The sequence below is a fragment of the Megalops cyprinoides genome, chromosome 1, assembly GCF_013368585.1.
Source record: "Megalops cyprinoides isolate fMegCyp1 chromosome 1, fMegCyp1.pri, whole genome shotgun sequence".
Lineage (NCBI taxonomy): Eukaryota > Metazoa > Chordata > Actinopteri > Elopiformes > Megalopidae > Megalops > Megalops cyprinoides.
Window position 1 is genome coordinate 19,372,845 of NC_050583.1, and position 20,169 is coordinate 19,393,013.

The 20,169-nt window shown below is 43.4% G+C and overlaps 1 protein-coding gene across 6 annotated transcripts; it reads left to right on the forward strand.

The window, feature by feature from the left end:
- Positions 1-2,898: 2,898 nt before the first annotated feature.
- Positions 2,899-15,955, forward strand: si:dkey-237i9.8 (platelet endothelial cell adhesion molecule). Of its 6 annotated transcripts, XM_036529608.1 has the most exons (16): positions 2,899-3,011; positions 3,130-3,153; positions 4,491-4,787; positions 5,006-5,290; positions 5,464-5,733; positions 6,013-6,291; positions 6,544-6,822; positions 7,340-7,621; positions 8,954-9,058; positions 9,144-9,174; positions 9,427-9,506; positions 11,481-11,534; positions 12,032-12,124; positions 12,787-12,840; positions 13,722-13,744; positions 15,063-15,955. In XM_036529608.1, exons 1-16 carry the CDS (start codon positions 2,906-2,908, stop codon positions 15,111-15,113), a joined length of 2,313 nt encoding a protein of 770 aa, XP_036385501.1. In that variant the 5' UTR covers positions 2,899-2,905; the 3' UTR covers positions 15,114-15,955. The 6 variants fall into 6 exon arrangements, with proteins under 6 accessions (XP_036385501.1, XP_036385508.1, XP_036385542.1 ...); XM_036529615.1 differs by lacking the exons at positions 9,144-9,174; positions 9,427-9,506; XM_036529649.1 differs by lacking the exons at positions 9,427-9,506; positions 12,787-12,840; positions 13,722-13,744; positions 15,063-15,955 and having other exon boundaries at positions 12,032-12,064.
- The last annotated feature ends 4,214 nt before the right edge of the window (positions 15,956-20,169 follow it).

Below are 20,169 nucleotides of genomic sequence, written 5' to 3' on the forward strand. Positions count from 1 at the left end.
GTTTGGCCGACCAGGTATGCCAACTCTAGTCACCAAGACACCCCCATATCTACAGTTCTCTCTCATAAGTTGGTGATTTTTATTCTTCCTTCTGCCAAACCCCCAGGATCCCCCTACAGCACCATACTCCCACATCACAGTAAGTTTTCTGTTGCTAGCCAGCCTCTGTTCCTCACATTCAGGAATAAATATAGGCCTCTTACCTTGGTTCAATCCACAGTGGGTCATTTCTGTGTTGATTGCTCTATATTGCTAAAAACTGCAATTTTCAATTTGTTAACACCACCGCAGACTATTGTTTCCTCAAAGAGTTGCTCAGGTATTTAGCTGGTCATGAGTCATCACTGGGATATTGAAGTGTTTTATCCTCACACAGGAACCATGGCATGATAAGGCTATGGAGGGGGGGGTTCTCGTTCAAAGGTACTGTTATGAGGTCTTTTGCGATTCAACGTTAAGTGGTCCTCCCAATCAATTAAAATATAAAGACCCAGTTAGTACCTGTGGCCTACACTTACTCATTTAATGTATGGTAAAGCATTTTTTTCTACTTTGTTGTGGGGACATTCATTATTTAATTTGTCTAATTTTTATTACTTTCATGATTTTTATGCTTTTTGTCGTGCTTTGTAACTTTCTATTTAACTTTTTTCTTCCTTTTGTAATTTGGTTTTTAATTCAATACTCTTTGTTCTCTGACCTCTGGCACCCTCAGTCTTTTTTTTTTTTGGGCAGATAGACGAGAACAGTTAGGATGAGGGTGGAAATGGCCTCCCATACGGTCCCTAGATTTTCTGCAAGGTCACAGGAGCCTTTTGCCTCTTAGTTTCCTCTGCTCAGCTATTGCCTCTGGAGAATGGATAATAACGCTAACTTGTGGACAGAACTGGTGACACGTGCATTATATTGTTGATAACGGACAGCGACCACAGTCCTGACCCCACTCGGCTCTCTGGCTCCCTCCAAGGGAGTGGAGAGGTTACAGCAGCTTCACTGCTTCACTGACAAAACCAGCTGCATACTGTCACCACGCTCAGAATCACATCTCTTATAACCTGCTCTGAATTTTAACATTTTAGAAGAAAAACTTTAAAAAAAAGATAGAATGAAATGAAAACAATCAGGTGTTCTCTGTGACTGTAGACTGCTTTGCTGACTGTGGTTTGTATGACAGGAGAAGAAATCATTGAAATAAACCAAATACACAAACACAGATTTCGGTGGTCTTCTTTCTTTGCTCTGACAGCTCTTTTGGTGTTTTCGTGTTTAAATGCGTTTTTATTATGTGTCATCCTTATCAGTTTAGGGGTCAAGGCCTTATGTGGCTAAATATTTAAGGATTATATGTTTCCGTATGAGGAACCCGGCACTTATGCTGTTTAGAATACTTTAGAAGCTTTGTTGTTTTTGCATCATGAATATGTGCTTTCCACCAGGATCAAGTTTCCTCCTTCATAATGCCAGGCACAGTGGAAGATTTTCCATCATTACAAAAATTTTTATGTCATCATTTTTATAGGCCAAAAAAAAAAATCATCGTTTAGTGTCAAATAAAGTAGCATCTGAAAAGACCAGTACGATGCAGATATATCTCACTTCATTTTCGCTTCCCCTCGGTTTCCACACACATTAGCCATTCTCTTCCCCGCCTCCTCACCCCTGATGACTGTTCCCTCTACCTTGCACCTCTCGTGTATCTCCTTGCTTGCTCCTAATTTACACTGGAACCCCTTTGTCTGAGCCAACCATTGGACAGTGACCTTTTCACTTTCTCACACCTCCCTCTTTCCAGCTGCTCCCTTGTCCTTCATTTATTGCTCTTCGGCTCATAAATGGACGAGATATGTATGTATATATATATATAATATATAAAATCCCTTTTACCCCCTGTGAAATCATTGATAGTCATTACATTATAGGCATTCGGCAGACGCTCTTATCCAGTGTGACATAGGTTACTTTTTTTTTTTACGTTACCCATTTATACAGCTGGATATTTACTGAGGCAGTTTTGGGCTGAATACATTGCCTAAGGGTACAACAGCAGTACCCCAGCGAGGAATCAAACCAGCAACCTTTTGGTTACAAGTCCTTTACCACTACACTACACTGCCACCCAGTCAGATGAGCTGGAATGATTCATGAGAGAGAAAAGCAAACCTGACAGTTTGTCTGGCAAAACTGGCTGCGAGTAGATGCACACAGGGACAGGGATGTAGGCTCCTGCGCCAGTCCAACAACGAGCCCCTGCAAGGGTTTGGAAGATGGCCGAGCAGAGGAGGGGCAGCGGGAATGAACACAGTACTGAGCGAGTTCTGCTTTGCTGTGTAACGCTACAGTACACATCCTTGGAAACCTCTCTCACCAGTGCAGCAAGAGTAGCCGGCAGCCATATTTGCCCCTGTTTAAATGGAAAAAAAAAAAACCTGAAAAAGTGGAAATCTGTACAGTAGAGTCAATATTAAAAATATTTTACCTTGAATAAATGAAATCACACTGCACAGTTTTTACCTTTCCTAGGTTGTGATTAAAATAAGGAGGATGAGAAATAAAATGGGTAAAATACCTCTTGAAAATGACCTCAGCCATCAGTGCAGGGTGACAGCGCCCCCCGCCGCACAGGAACCCAGGTCCTGCCCGGCTCCTGCCCCCTCAGACACGAGCAGAGAGAGCCAGGCATGCGCTGTTGCATGCGCCCAGCTTCCACAAAGAAAATGCCTTAACAGCCAAGAACTGGAGCTCACACATCCTGAGGAAACAACAGTCACTTCCTGGCAAATTAAGCAAAGCAAAGACGGTTCCGAGCGATAAGGGGCTGCTCCGCGGCAGCTCGCAGGGCCTGCCCCCCAGCCCACTCTTTGGCCCGCCCTTCGGTGATGTTCCTCCCCTGTCCTCCTGAGCTCCCATGCCAGTCACCTCTGCTACGCGGGCGATGCGGGAGATCCAGCAGCGCCCCGTCAGGATGGGCCGTCAGCCACTCTGCCTGCTCCTGGCCACGCTCTTCAGCACCTGTAAGGACACCCCAGCCCCCTGCTTTGCCCTGTATTCTACACCAATAGGATCTGAGCGTTTCAGCACCTTTACTTATCTTTTTCTTCTTTCCCCCCTTCTCTGTTCTTCCAACACCAGGGCAAGTTGCCGAGACCCAGGCTGGTAAGTATGGACTGTGATTCAGCTCTAATTCTGTCTCTCTGAAGACTGGATATTGGATGTAATTTTTTATTTTTTATTTTTTTTTACCATGGACAGCATGGAATGCCACAGACAGTTGGGGAACTGTAATGTGTAACATTATGGTTACATTTAACTCTTATGCTGTTTTCTCACTTGGATAATTATACAGAGGAAATGCGTATTTTACTCAACGGAGTGGTTGTTCAATTTTAGAATTTCCTGTTTCTAGTAGGAAAAATATTATGGTTGAATTTTGTCATAGAAGTCTCTCGCTTCACTAGAATATAGGTAGATTAGACTGTTTTGGATTGATGTGCTGTGATCCCTCTGATCACTGTTTGTTTGTGCGAATGTTAAAGGATGGCAAACTTATTACCCAGATCCGGTCTTCTTTATGGTCCGGAGTTGAAAATGGGAAAGTTGTGGTGCGAGGCTCAGGGCACAGGTGACTGTGTAGCATCGCGCCGTGTCCCCGACTGGATGTGGGGAGGTTAAAGTCACTTTTTGGAGGGTCCCGTCTTTCATGACAGCTGAGATAAACAGAGCACATCAGCATGGTGATCGAATGGAAACCGGACCCTGGCTGCATGCTTATTGTGAGGTTTAGTTTCATTGTCACTTTCAGGGGGTCCAGCAGTAGTTTGTTCACAGTTTCAGCCACAGCGGTGGCTGTGGGTTTGTGAGGGGCGGTGAGTGACACTGGGTGGAACGGGGGTGCTAAAATAACTGCCGCTCGGTGCCGTTCCCCCGGGGGGAGGGTCGGCTTGTGTTTGTTTAACAAAGTGATTTCCTTCCTGTGAACTGCCCCTGTTTACGGTGAAGCCGAACCGAGAGCCGTGAGGAAGTACGCATCAGCGTGCTTTCAAAATCACATCAGACCTCAATAGTTCAGGTTCCTTTGTTGCTCTTGTATATTAAAACCAGGTGTTTATTTCCCACAATCAGACAGCTTTTAAAAGAGAAGTAAGGGTTAGAAAATGCCGTTGGTTTTCCTTTGAACCTGTGTCTCTCGTGTCCTGTGTTGCTGGTTTCCCCGAGATGGAGTAATGAACTGGTCATCCATGTTGTACGGCTACCAACTGACACACCTTCTCGCTACTGCGGGCAGCGAGGATACAATCCACAGTCTGACTTTATGTGACACGGTGCATGATGAGCATTTCAGGTCAAAAATTTTCACGCGTTGTCTCTAATAAGCATCACTGTGTGGGCACGTAGTCCCACAGGAAGCAAAAATGACAAGCCCAGCTGGGCTGAATGGCTTGTTGTCGACACTGAACTTCTCATGTTCACTAAGCTGTCCTCTGTGTTTTCAGTTTTCACATTAAACAGCGTCAAGCTCACAGTTCTGCCTGGAAACAATGTGGAAAGTGGCACCAATGTGACGCTACGTTGTGTAGCCAGTGTCAGCCACAGCACATACTTCCCCCTTACCTACAAGTATACCTTCTACAAAGGCAAACAAGTTGTGTACGCCAAAAATGTCACCATGACAGACGAGATGGACTATCCTATAAAAGAGGCGAGAGTGGCTGATTCTGAAATTTACAAGTGCCACTTGAAGATACAAAATAAGGAAGGTGACAGTAACACAGAAACATTGAAGGTAACAGGTAAGTAATGTATAACTTTGATTTTTGTGTGGTATCTAACTACAGCTGTATTTCATTTCTGCAAAGGCACTAAATCTGGGGGGGTGGGAGAGCTGGGGAGGTCATGTCTTGGGGATCCATCCAGCGCTACCTAGTGTGTGTGATTCAGTGCAGTGCACCTTTCCTCAGAAGGGTCCCCAATCTGACAGCACTCCTACTGCCTCTCTCTGTCTGTCCAGGCTTGCAGACCCCAGTTCTGATGGTAGGCAGGACGGAGGTCACTGAGGGAGAAAAGGTGAACGCCACGTGCAGCGCACCCAGAGAATCCGGTTCCTTCATTTTCTACTTCTTCGAAAAAAATAATACCGAAGCCGAACGAGTGGTTACCACCAAGAACACGGCGCAGGTTGCCATAACCTTGAAGCCAGCGGGGAAGACGAGCTTGACTTGTCAATATATCATCATGTTGACACCAACCAATGTGCAGTCTAACAGGAGCAATGAATTGCAGGTTACTGTACGCGGTGAGTGGACAGCCTAATATACAGTCTCAGTAGGCTGTGTCTGTTGCAACCAGGGACATGATGGTAGTGCGCTTGCCTGAAAGACAGGCCACTGCGTCGTATTCATGTGATCATGGGCTTCAAAATGAATTATCCCTTTTTTAATTTTTTTTCTTCCCTCCCTTGTTTTCCAGAGCTACCCATCTCACCCTCAATGGTGATACGGCCTAACAGAAGCATCATTGAAGGTGACGTCCTGAATATTACATGTAGCGTGAATATGGCTCCCCGCCACCCCTCAGAGCTCACGGTTCACCTCATCAAGGGTTCTAGTGTGCTGAAATTTGGAAACAACAACATTAACTATGTCAAGGCGGTGCTGGCTGAAGACTCTGGGTTGTACGCATGCAAATCAGAAATGGGAAATGTCCAGAAATCATTCAATGATACCGTGACTGTAGCAGGTGAGGAGATAACTGCCAGTGTTTTATTACGGTACAACTGGGCTGAGCTGTGGAAAAAGTGAGTTGATGCAGGCACTCTATGATTCTCTCAGTTATCGTAGTGGAGATTCAGTTTATCTTTGTGTTTTCTGCACCACCAGGTCTTGGGTACTGTGATAGAATTTATGCTCATCATTGATGAAATTGAACTGTCAAATTGACAATACAGAATCAGTGTTAGACCACATTTGGATGAATGTATTTTAATGTGCTAACTTAATCCTATTGTCAAACCCACAGAATTGTTTTCAAAGCCAGTCCTGAGAATGGATCCACGGGAGGTGTTTGAAAACGACCGATTCTCATTAGAATGCAATAGTGAAATGGTCAACTCTCAAAGGATCCACCGTAATGATGTCAGATACTACATCTATAAGGATGGCGAACTAATAACACCTGGCAGTTTTGATGGAAGATACTCAAACACTGCAAACACTTCCCTCAACGGAAATTACTCCTGTAAAGCACAGGCCAAATGGATACCTAAATCCAGTACAGCCATTGTCTTCAAAGCGAAATGTAAGACTGCTTAATAGTCTTCCAGGTCATTCAAAATGTATAACTGTGAGGATTTGTATATAGGATGGGTTTTGTAATGTAATATTGCAATGATTTCATGATCCTGATTTGGTATACAAACATAAATATGTATGCTGTTTTTTTTTAATCAGCTATTTCGAAAATTGCATTTCTGTAGCCCTCTGTACTGTCCCTGACTTACACTCTCTCCCTTTTTCTCTCGCACAAATTTTTACCTTTTTACTGGGACAGTGCTTGTGTCTAGGCCGGTGATAAGGGCCATAGGGGACGTGATCCTGAGAAGGCCATTCCGAATCCATTGCTACTGTGAGAAAGGCAGTCTTCCTATCAGCTACACCCTTATGAAGAATAAGGAGAAGGTGAACATCAGCACGGTGTCACAGCCAGGCGACCAGGCTATCTTCACTGCCATGATACATAAGAAGGAGGAGATTTGGCATTACACCTGTGATGCCCAGAATAAGGGTCCTCCTGGTTTGGAGAGTGCACCGCTCAACACTCATGTCATAGGTGAGCTGACCAGTGTAGGCTTGACAATATCATTCAAGGCAAAATCTACTCACAGGCTCATGTGTGCCAGACTATGGGGCTTGTCCAAAAACTGCTGAAAAAGTCAGGGAAACTGTTTGGCTGGAAGTGCCAAGTAATTGTAAATCTACCCTTCACGCACCATTGTCAAAGGCCACAAGTGTTTGTACATCCAACTGAACACTTTATCTATTGTCCATTTTGACAAGCTTTAATATACCAAAAAGTGAAATTGATTTACAGTTTTCATGTACATGTTAAATGCTAATTGTAGGATAAATGGCTGGTATTTGCCCTTTAATTCACAAGTCACCGTGCCACCTGTGTAATAAAAGGTGTAGCAACACCTTTGCTGTTGTGAGCATCTCCATGGTTACAGATTCTGAATTTATGAGGATCTCAGCTAGACTGAAGCCCTAGAGGAGCAGCTGCTGTAGGAAAGCATCTGCAGACTCTCACATTCAGAATTATGATGTGACCCTTTTTTTCTCCCTCACAGAGCCTGCGTCCAGGCCCATACTGGCTGTTGTCCCAAGCCCTGAGGAAATCGTGGAAGGGACTCACCTGGCCCTTATCTGTAAAATCGAAAAGGGCACTCATCCAATCACCTTCACGTGGTATCGCCGGGGGAAGCCTGTGTTCAAAAAAGTAATAAATCAGTCAGAGCTTTATGCATCGTATGATGTGATGGCAGTGAGAAAAGATCACGCTGACATATACCACTGTGAGGCTGACAACCGGGCCAAGCAGGCAGTGAGGAGCAAGGATGTCACCATAGAGGGTAAGACCGATTGTCTCACAGATACATATACCATTGGTGCAGTCATTTTGCTCCCAAACCAAAGTTTCCCTACAGCAATTCATTTAATGGTATCTGCCATTGCCACATTGTCTGCCTATACCAGAATTGCATAGCACAGATGGCCTCAGGGCTGGCTGGTCGATGAGTGCCAAATGATTTCTACCCTAGCAGGGTGGAAACTACCAAAATAATAGAGAAGTCAAACTGAGCTGAGCCATTCTGGAGTAGGAAGAAAGTTGCTTGACAAAGGGCAAATTTAATTTTTTTCAAGGATTTTTAGTCTCATTGTCCCTCATCTGCCAACATTTGAATGTATTTAAACAGCAGTTTTCAAAACTGCCATGAAGACATACTGTCAGTAATTAATGCTTAAATAATTAAGCAGCTACAGTTAAATAGTAATGAATGCTCAGGTAATAACCCTCTGGCTGCAAACAATGTCAGGGTCTCAGCCACCAAAGTCAGCTATGTGCTTATGTTGACCAAGTCATCCAGCTAGCCTATTTCCTCTTAAAACACGCTTTTCACCAGCCGTCCTGGGAAAGTGAATTGGTTTTCATGATACTTTGTATTAAATGCACATTTCCTTTAACAGACATTAACCAGAAATTAACATAAATTTTGTGAACAAATGGACTTTATGCTCTGTGGAGGCAGAGGCTTCGTCTCCTTCATCTACATCAGTGTTTCTCAACCCTCTCCTGGAGCCCCCCCTGCCCTGCATGTTTTAGATCTCTCCCTGCTCCAGCACAGCTGATTCAAATGATCAGTTTGTTATTAAGCAGCTTCAGGAGTTTATAAGGAGTTGATCATTTGAATCAGCTGTGTTGGAGCAGGGAGAGATCTAAAACATGCAGGGCAGGGGGGGCTCCGGGAGAGGGTTGAGAAACACTGATGTAGATGAACCCACAAGGGTTCCCACTGTGGGTAAATGCCAGTGATCAGCACTTTATCTGAGCTCTGCCGGCATCTTCTGCTGGCTTTAAGGAGTCCTGAGGGTGACTAGCCTCACTGCTACATGCGCTCTCTACTGTTTCAAGAATTATGATCAACAGGGATGGTGGCCTGACCTCAAAGCCAGCGAAGCACCAGTAGACTGGGGGCTGGATCCACTCCCAGGGGCTTGCAACAACCGATTAGACTCAGCGTTCTGCGCTTATCGCTTACAGTAATTAATGTGTGGCCTGCTGGCAGAGGAAAGGGGGGGGGGGGGGCTCAAGAGTGGCTCTCTGAAGTCGTGGAAGGGGTGGGTGGTGCAGAAAGAAGATGCATTCAGAGTTATAACTGAATGCGTTTTTTTTCCCTCTGCAGTGAAAATGGCCATGTGGAAGAAGATTGCGATTGGGATCTCAGTTCCTGCATTCCTCGTGTTGATTGCCCTCATCATTTTCTACCGCCGAGGGGTCTTAAGAAGAGGTAGAAACACCTACAGCCCTCCAGCATCACAAGCCGCACATGGCTGACCGTGTATGAATCTTTTTATCTCTTCTCTTTGTCGTAGGTAGAGGAGAGACTGGAGCAGAACTGTCAGTGTGAGTTGGCTTGTATATTTGCTTCTCTGAGCAAACGTTAGCCCTTTGATAGATATACAGTAATGACTGCTTACTGATTGGAGGACTTAAACAGTCAATGATTGACTTTGACTTTAGTCTGTATGCCCAGTTATCTACTTGGTCCCTCCATTAATTATGGAAAGCGTCGCCTCTTCAAAGGGGTAAAATCAAATCACATTTTTTTTCCTGTTCTGAAATGCCAACGATGACTTTATTTTCACCGTTTCTCAGAAAGCCTTCGAGCCCTAAATCAGATGACTCTCTAACAGTGAGTCTTGCCCACGACACCGAAGTATATAACGCAAACAAAGGTAGCCTGATTTTCCTGATTCTATTGTGTGCTCTGTCGTCATGTCCCGCTGTCGATATTACGCTCATCTCTGTCTCTCTCATTCATCCATTCATCCATTCCTTTCATGCGAACCATTGCATGGGGAGCGTCTCAACCTCTGCAGAATTCATGCGGACGCTGTGTATGCACAAGTCTACAGTGGAGTGGCTGCAGTCGCCTTTGTTTGCTTAGCTCTCCATGTTGCTTCAGTCTGGCCCCCTGTCTTTCCTGTCGGAGAAACAGAAGTGCATTGTCTCAGAGGAGCAAGTGACCTGCCAGAAGTACACATCCTGCATACTGGCAGCTCAAAGCTGTGTGTCAGAGGGAGCTTCAGGAACTCTGGGCAGGGAGTGAGGGCAGTGATTTTCTTGTGGCTGTAGCTGTGACCCGCTGTGCCGCTCGGATTGTTGAGTTAGCAGCCGTTAGCAGCAGTGCCGTAGCATGATGTGGAGTGTGTTTTGTGAATGACTGACTTGTGCGAGCTGATGTCCTCTTGTGGGTGTATCATGGGCAAACCCCCCGTCTTATTGCAGGCGCAGCGCCACACTTTGACGGCACGGAGGGGAGAGCAGCCAATGGGACGCGAGATAGTGTGGCATCGCTTCCTGCCAGCAACAGCAACAGGAGCAGCTACAGTAGCCCAGCTACAGTGTAGAGAGGGCCCCCATTCTCGAGGGAAAACGGTTCTAACCAAAGTCCCCCCGTCTGGGCAAACCAAGCTGCTCAATAACAGTGGAATACTGAAGAGAGGCAACATCAGGAACAGAGAAACGCGACTAAACATCAGAATCATAGACAGAGAGAGAGCAAGATGAACTACCTATTATTTTGAAAACTACTACTGGCTTCCTGTGCTATGCTGTCTATTGACGTCAGTTTCTTTTTTTTAATTAGAGGTGGTGAGGGGGGAGGGATAAATTCTTAATTGAAACACAGGATAAACAACAACGAATAGTTTTCCAAATGAACCTGGATTACAATGGACATTGTCTGCTACTTTTCTCCACATCCATTGTGCAGTCAACCCCCTCTCCGCTCCATTCAACCGAAACACAGCTGTCTATGGGGACCACTGGGTCTCCATGTGTACTCAACAAGCCTCAGAGCTGATCAGGACAAGACGTTCTCCAATCCACTGTGTAATCACCCATATCACAGTCTGCTCGTTGTTTCTGTGTTCTGTTCTTTTAAAAATCTGTGGGGTCTCATGTGCTTAATAATCTCGCCTGTTTGTCTGGCTGCATGTGCCTGTCTCAGTGCTGTGTCTCACCAAGGTCTTCTCACCTGTTTACGTGCCTGTATGTATGCCTATATATATAAAACAAGCATATTGATATATTAGAAAGGAGCTGTCTATATATTTTTTGATTGATTGGAGCAAATCATTTAGAATAAACAGTTTTATTTTCGAACTTGTCTCTATCTAGTGATTTTTCTCTCAGAAACAGCCTGTTCAGGTTCCATCGTTTTCACATGTCATTAAAAAAAGTGCACATTTGTAGTCAAAGAATATGTATATTACCTTGGCATTTACATTGGGGGGGAAATGCAGTGTGCATTTCCAGCAACAGCTACCGAGAGAGAGAGTCAAAACGGGCACCTCTAGATAATCTGAGGGAGAGCGCAAGCTGAGTTGGACTTCAGCGGGAGGCCGAGGGCCGCCTGAACAATGCAGTCTGTGTCGGACTTCCTCCTGGTTTGGCTTGAATGGTTGGCTCAAATGAGTACAGCAGGTGGAGGAAATACATTCATGAGAGCAGAGTGGAGCCCATCCATTATTCATTTAAGAAGCAGAGGTCTAACGCCCAAACTATGTATATGAGAAGCACAAAGATCACGTCGCTTGAGGTGAAGGAGCATGTGCCCGTGGGACTGCAGTGCATTTCCTCTTTGATGGCGCAGGCCCCCTGTCACCGCGTCTCACCCCCTCTGTCTTTGTCCCCGTGTTTTACAGTGGGCGTTGAAGCCGGGGGGAGGAGCGTTTGGAGTGAGAGGACATCGGAGTCAGGTGAGGCTGACAGAGACGTTTATGGTCTAACACGAACGGAGCAGGAGAGAGCATTCTCAACTGATTTATTTAGAAGAACAATGACCGGACTGATTTTCACAGCGCTTTTATGGGGTTTCTTTGCAACTATCTTCTATTAGAGTAACGGACACTGGAGTTGTGTGGTAAAAACAAACTGGCAGTGCTTGCAGTGCATATCGGGTGCATAAAAGTCTTTGTGCATAGATTGATATTGCTGTTAAGAAATGCATCTAAATTGTGTGTCCAGCAGTGTAGCATAGTGGTAAGGAGCAGGGCTTGTAACAAAAAGGTCACTGGTTCAATTCCCCACTGGGGCACTGCTGCTGTATCCTTGGGCAAGGCACTTAGCCCACACTTGCCTACATAAATGTCCAGCTGTATAAATGGGTAATGTAAAAATTGTAACCTATGTAAGTCGCTCTGGATATGAGCGTCTGCTAAATGACAATAATGTAATGTAATGTAATGTGCTCCAGACACAGATGAACAGAGCAGTGAGGAGAGCCCGAAGGAGCCTGATGTAGAGTACACCGAGGTGGTGCATCCCCAGCCGGCAGACTCCTTACGTGGTAATGCAGTTCCAGCCGCACGTGCACCGACATGACACAACTTCCCATTCAGCTGTTCTCCGGCATCCTGATAGACACACTGCTCAAGACACTGTCTGACATGTTACTCGATCAAGCAAATGTTTCAAAGTACGTCTGGAAATTGAAGCTGAGAGTCAGGCCTTATTCAGGTGGTTATTTGTGAGATGTTGAGTTCAACTTTCATTGTCAGTCCTGTCTAAATATACAGTCACTAAACATTCAGAGAGGTGGTTTGGATTTTTTCCACCATTCTTGAGCTGATAAGAGAAATTGGTGATCTGATTCCCTTCCTGGGAGTGGCCTAATTACACATAATTAAGACAACGTCTCCAGATCTGAGTAGTGGTAAGGATCATACTTTTTTCACTGTAAACAGGAAGGGCAGAACCAATTGCTGTATCAGACTGCAACACCCCCCCCCCTCCAAAACACACACACACACACAATTGCTTGGCCCTGTAAGTTCCTTTGAGTGCATCATTTGCATGGTGACAGTTACAATTACAGTTACAGTTGTGTGCTACTCTGTTTTGTGAGCTAGGGGTGTGATAAAGGCCACAGCTGAGCGTATGTGTTATGTACAGTGTGCATATTTAAGGAGTGATGATTTGTGACTAGGTTTGTGTTGGTTTTTTGTGCAGCTCCACTGAGGAAAGGCACAGACACGGTGTACAGCGAGCTCCAGAACTCACAAGGTGAGCCAGCTCCCCCAACGGTCCCTGCTCGCAAGCGTCACACTCTGAGTGACAGCCAATCAAACATTTGTCTTTCACATGCTTTAAAAAATGCACTGGGAATACAGTGACTACCTGAGAGTGGAAATGAGAAAGCGCAAAACCACCAGAACTGCCAGGTGTCCGTTTTCCTGTGTTTGTTTGAAGGAAGTTCCTGTTATCAGAAGGTGACCCAAATGTCCACTCTCTCTGTGAAACAATCTGTGACAATCAAACTATTGTTATTAGTGAAAAATGTAGCCATATCAATCATCCCTCTGTCCTTTGTAAATAGTTTATGAACACTGTTCTTATCTCCATGGTATGTGAACTACGCAGACTATTGAGACAGAGAGGAAGGGAAGATGTTTTGGTGTAGTTTCTTCTCCTGCTGTTAAACAATGGGCTCTTCAGCAGAGACCAAACAGGTCAATGGATCCAGCACTTACGTATACAACCTGCAGAACACAGGGCTTGAGTTACACAGAAAATAATATATAATATGCAACGATATATAATACATATTTGATGATTTCAGATAATAGTCATGTTGAACTTCACTATATATCTTCAGGAAGCATTGAGGAATTCCACCTCAGAAAATGATCATGTTGAATTATTTCAAAGCTGAAGTCCTGAACATAATCCATTTGCTCTCTCACTCTCCCTCCCTCTATAACACACAAACACACACACACACACACACACACACACACACACACACACACACACACACACACACAACATGTAATATTATCACCTGCCTGTTCTTATATCTCAAGTAGAGGGAACGTGTCTGTGAACAGTGTAATGTACAGGATTCCATCTTCCCAAACTGAACCTTTCGCAAATTGTTTTTACAGGTGTAGCTGACCACGCTGGCTATGTAAGTACAGTTCAATCCTCACTCTTTGAACTTTCATTTGTTATGAGGCTTTGGGTAAAGGAAGTCTTACAGGAACTTTTTACAGGGAAAAGAAAATTCCGGTAGCACAGGGAAAGCTCGGAAGCAAAAACAAGATCTGCAATGAACCTTAATCAAAGGACATTTTCTTAATAGTGGTTGAGGTTGTTTGCTGATCAGTAAGATTTATGTGACCAATCACAATTAAAGGGCTAACCATACATTTCAATGACCTATCAAGTCACCACTTAGTCGCCACTTGGTAAGGCACTGCCAGAGATGTACACAAACTAAATTCGTAGTTAGTTTCTACCATTCTCAGATGGATTGGGAGTCCCATATTAACAGCAGTAGCCATGCTACATCAGAAAGCCGTTCGGTATGTGGGCTGTGCTGTTAGACTGCATGTTAATAAACAGCGTGCAGTGGGAAGCGCCGGTCAGAGTTTCCAGAACAAGAACAAAGGGATCAGGGCCGTGGTTTCCTTCCCTATCGAGCTGCAAGATCTCAGCCAGCAAATTACCTTCATGAATCCCCATAACATCTTGGCCCCCACGCTGTCCTTACAACGCGGGGGGGGTGGGGGGTGTTAGAGGGGGGGAGGAAGCAATCACAATTGCGGCTGCCCCGGAGTCACAAATATGTGCCGCTCCCTGCAACAGGAGGCCTGCCCTCAACCGCAGCTTGTATATGAGGCAGTGAACCTGAACAGGATCTGGCCGGATTAACTGAGGATTCAAAGGCAGACACTGATGCAGAATGCGTCTACATTCTGTGTTTCTGACTCACGATATGAACTACATGGAATGTGACAGTTAGCATTGCGTGTGATACCTTTATCATATCCATGTGACTGCGCTCACTAGGGGAGGCTATATCAAAGTATGTTGCTTGTCCTGGAGTGCAGGAGATTCTTCTGTTTTTTTCTTCCAACCAAGCTCTCAATCACGTGATTGGATCAACTGCTACATTAAATGAATTCAGGTGATTCAGTCTGATTGGCGCAATGTTGAGTACCGCGGTCACCTGCATTAATTTAATATGGTCGTAATTGATCCATATATTTGGTGGAACAGATGAGGTCAGATGGAACGAAATTCAGAAACATTTCTGGCACTCCCGGCCCAGAGACAGCTCTGGTCTGCTTTACGGACTTTTCCACACTGTCCTCCCTATTGTGAATGTACATCTCCGCCCTTGACGGACTTGATCTCTGACTGTCTGAAGCTCTTGGGAAAAAGTGTGGAAGGTGAGCTTTTGATTTGGGTGATGATCCCCCGCTGCTTGTTTACCTCGGCAGGGCTCTGTGGAGTACGTCCAGCTGAACCACGACCTGCCGGAGCCTGTGTAACTCTCTGCCAGGAGGAGGGATTCCCAGCCAGACCCATCCCCCATGGCCTCACTGCTCAGCCCACATGGAATATATTTATTGTGTAATTACAGCTTTTTTTTTACCACGTCCACTGCCCATTCCCAATCAAATATGCCTTAGAAGGTAGTTGTTAGAAGTGTGTTACATTTTCTCCTAGCGGTGAAACGATGGTGGGGGTGGGGGGGTTGTTCAATGAACTGTGGATTCTGTGGACTCATTGTAGGATCAGAGACGTTCCGTTGAAGTCCGAAAGGAGCACAAACTATGCAAGCTGAACACTTTATAGCTTTGTACGTGTCACTGGAAAAGTTTACTACCATGTTATGATTCTCACACCTATCAAAGCAATGATTATTAGGGCTTTGTGAAATTTTCCACTTTCCACAACACGGATTTCCTCATCCATTCACTGGCTGTTCATCAAGCCACCTTTTCAACTTTCCATTTGTGCTATTCTTAACAGCCACCCTGTCGGAGTTCATCGTTTCATTTTGCTTGTGATTTGGAATGACTTGCATCATCATGTTGGTTGTTAGCAGCCGTTACTAAGTCGGCTGTTCCTGGAGTTTGTATCTTCTATGGACAGGTGTAACTGACCAAAGCCAGACTGGGCAGGAAATGAGCATCCCTACGTCAGGGAGTAAGAAATGATCGTTATTTATAAGTCATTACAAATTACCTTTGTTTTTGTTATTATTAGGATTATTATTGTTGTTGTTTTTCTTGCTGCTGTCAAGTCGATGCACACCCTGTGGATGCAGGATGAAAACCGTTTTAAAACGTGAAAGGAGAATTTCTTAGGCTGCCCTCTTTCTACAGCACAGCATAGCTACAGTTTCAGTTTTTGAAGAAAATAAACTTGGTTATGATTTTGTACTTGACTTCTGCGTGTTCCTCCTTAACCCCGTGTATGTCTTGTCGTGTTCCAGTGTTCAACCCTCTCAGTGTATCTTGGCAGGCTTAGATTTTGGTTGGGCCTTCTCAGAGATCTTCCTTGAATGCTAAAAATGTCCGATGAGCTGCAGAGATCTGTGAAGTGTGAGAACATGAGAAAGAAAACACAGACTTCCTATCCAGCCCCGTGTGAGGGGTTGATAACGCTGTTTCTCCTGCAGGCTCCACACCCAGACGTCCCACACACCATGACTAAGCCTGACTCACACAATAGCAATCTCTGCAGCCTTATGCGTATCTCCAGAGAGGCAGACATAAATAGAGGCACTGCCCATTTAAGCTGTTCTGTTAACCGCGATCCTTGCTGAATCTCGCCCAGAGCTGGTCAGCTTGGGAAAGCCCTTGGGAAAGTTTAAATATGACAGAGAAATAAGTATAAAATGACTTAGGGTGAGATTCTCATCAGGGACATAACATGGCACAAGTGACATCAAATTTGTTCTTGCTTTCATGGAATCAATGCAGTCTAAGAGAATAAAACGACCCCCAAAACATCAGTACTGACTAATCTAGTGTTTGTTTATTTTAGGAGGGGGATGGGAGGTGGTTATATATATATTTACGACCATATCGGTATTATAAGACTTGGACGTCAATACACATGGCACTATTAATATTAAGACCGAGATGCAATAAGCTTAATATCCCACAAGAAAGCTGGTCATATGTGCTCTACCGCAATAAATCCCACTGCTTCTTCTACTTCATCAATGAACCTGTATTATTAACACTCCATGAGGTATTGATAGAAGGAATGGCATTAAAACATTTCACTGAATCATATTCCACAGGTGATGGGTGTTTCAGTGTGAGGTTGAACAACTGCTGGTTGGGATGTAGAGGTTTTCTCACCGTCACTCTACTGAGCACCACCTGCAGCAGCAGCTAGCACACATTTCCTCACAAGTGACACATGTCACTTTTACTCCCAGTCACCTCAAGAGGTAATTCCACCTCATAAGAATGATGGCTCTAACCATCCTTATTCCCTCTGTCTTTTCTTACTAGCATCAGCTGAGGAGGCGGCTGTCAATATCTTGACATGGTATTGGAATTAAGAACCTCTCCATGCCTTAATTGTATAAATATATTTTTTTTCTAGCTCTCATAGCTTTTCAGCTTCATCATCAATGCTGTAAACTGCTGGCTTAATGCCAATATGTATGAAATTTAATGCATGTCAACTACTTGTCACTTGGCAAGAGTGACCATGGCTAATGCCCATAAAATAGGATTAAACATATAACTACAGGTTTCATTTTAAAAATAAGTCGTTTGATGATACTGCCTGTAGGGGATGTATATATTTGCTTTAAATATGTTATCTTAGCCTACAATAATGTCCTATTGCTAATGTTTAAAGCAGTCTATCAGAGTCAATGAAAATTACTGCGACACATACACTAGTGGAATTTATTTTTAATTGCTAGTAATTATTCATGTAAATTTGAATTTTAACAAATTTAAAATTGAAATACTTGGGTTGCACAGAGCAGATTTTACACTAGAGGGAGTTGTAAGGTAAAGGTAGACTTCAGGGAGGTGTGTTGTAAGGTATTAATGATGTCAAGGGTCTGTATTAATAGCTTGCATCTGGGCTCCTTTTCTGATAAACAGCATGTTCTTACACATAACTATATGTGTGAAACTTTAAGTTAGATTTATAAACGTGATGTGCTCATATTGTGGTGTTTGACTTTTGTTGTATATCTTACAAGCATTCTTCTTTGCAGCAGACTGTTTTTAGATGCTGTTGAGTGGCTTTCTCCACTAGAGGGAGTCAGGAGCATCTCCTAGCCTTTGAGACATGTTTGCAGCCATGCCAAATGGTTTCAAAGAAAGTTCTACCCCTCTCAGAAAGGTGTGTCCTGCTTCCAGTAACACCATAGCTAACCAGGACAATGAATTTATTTTACACATCTTAATTTCTCTGTCAGGTGACAATAGTTGTTGAAAGGTTCTCTTCTGTAATGTCTCACAGTAATAAGGTATGCAATAACAGCTGACCATTTTCTAAAGCAGTCAAATTCCTCCACTTCCCCTTTTTTTAGGTAACTATCAATCTTTCAGTTTATTTGATTGATTTCCTCTTGTCAATCAGGTGTCCCTCGGAAGTTATTTGAGGTAGGGTCTTTTATGGTAAAGTGAGACATTTTTGAAAGGTTGATGCTTAATTAACTTAAATAGGGTCTTATCTATATTTTTGGTGACATAAAGTAATTTTTAGTGAATATTACATCTCTTCAAACACCATGTAAAGTGTAGCTTTCAGGCTGAGTGGAACACCTTGATAGATAAAATGGGACAATGGGATAGATAAAATGTTCTCATTAAAAACCCATTACCTGGCATGTGGGAATGTACATGTGACAACACTTACACATATCAGTCAACAATAAATTGAAATTGCCACAGATCACAAAGATATTAAACTCTGCTTTATTCTCATTGTAGTCAACAAAAAAATGTGCCAGGAATAACAGAACAGTTAGTAGCAATTCACTTTCAAGATGAAAACCGATTAAAATCTAAAATCTTAAACAACTGTTTAGGATTTTTTTTTTTTTTTTTTTTTTACGAAACACACACAAGAAATTAAAAAAAGAAACACAACAACCACTTTTAAAAACATCTTATTTCATAAACGGCTTCAACACATGAGAACAAGTCTGATGGCTTTAACTAAAATTTCTGAACGGTTGTGGCTGTGTGCGTCCATATTACTCCAGGACACAGTCTGTAAATAACCTCTCCATCATCTACGATGCCACTTTCCTCCCCACATGTTTCATGGGACCATTTGCTGCGATGACCATGAGGTACCCTTTCCTTGTTGGCCTTGGGGTCAGTTTCATCACTGTATGTTTGCCTGCAGATTATTCCGGAATCTTGATTTTTAATGATTCTTAATGATTCTTCCTTTCCTGCCTATAGGCTGCTGTCATTTCTTACATTTCTATCACTGTCATTTCCCTCTTCTCCTTTTCTCTGCCCTCTCCTTGCTGTGCAGTTTGCCATCTTTTCTGTAGTTCATTTTAGATGATATGAGCTACCACTACAATTACATGTATTTATATTAATAAATATTTATATATATTAACATTTATATCAACTCAATAAAGTAAAAATAATAAATTATTCAGCATAGTTATTCATCAAATGCTTACTTTGTACTACTTCTTTGCTATAAAGATTGTCCCAGTTTACTGAAAACCTATGGTCCCACTTTTAACAGTACTGTAAATCTGATTTTTATAAAATCTAATAACTGTCTTAAGTAATTTCCATTATATTTTAAAACACCATCAATGTGAATTCATTTTAAGACCAAAAGTTAGATACATAATAATTGTCAGCCTTATCATTCTAGAAGAATATTTCATTTGTCAGCATGCTTACCATGAGCTTTGGTGGGCGAGGCAGTTTTAAAAATAACAACCCGCTTGCTACGATAATGTCACACCAATCAAATCTTTATTTACTGTCCAGCACACACTTAGTAACAACACAGTAACAATTGTGATTGCCTTGCAAGGTTGGCATAGTTACAGTACCCACAAATGTCCTCAACCTGATATCCCACACAGCCTGAAGTCACCCTATTAATGTATGCATCTTAACCAGAGCATCTTACACTATGTACTTGTATGTATGTATACATAGGCTACTGTGTAAGATGCTCTGGTTAAAATGACATACATATGTACATGACAATAATGTATAAAATGCAACATAATATTTGCAATGGCTTAACTCTTCGGTAGGAAGCTTGTTTTTGATGAGGTATTATTAACAGTGGCGAAAACACCCTGTGTTCCGCGATCATTTAACTGGTCTTGCTAGTGGTTACACTCCGTAGACGCGTGTTAAGCTGACGTAGCTCTGGTAACTACAATGAAAGCAGTTCGAGATACTTAAAGGCTGCACTACTGAGGCTGACCGCTAGAGAGCAGCCCCGGTCTAAGAAATCATGTAGGTACGCCAATACAGACGGAGAAAAAAATCCCCGTTGTGACAAGAAATACAGTACAATAATATAATGCACAGTGACACGCGACATGTGACATAGTTCATGCAAACT

Bases quoted from the DNA above. Each gene is read 5' to 3' on its own strand.
- si:dkey-237i9.8 (XM_036529608.1), top strand. From the start codon at position 2,906: ATGCCAGTCACCTCTGCTACGCGGGCGATGCGGGAGATCCAGCAGCGC. The intron at 4,788-5,005 runs GTAAGTAATGTA...CTGTCTGTCCAG, and splicing joins AGAAACATTGAAGGTAACAG to GCTTGCAGACCCCAGTTCTG. The intron at 7,622-8,953 runs GTAAGACCGATT...TTCCCTCTGCAG, and splicing joins CAAGGATGTCACCATAGAGG to TGAAAATGGCCATGTGGAAG.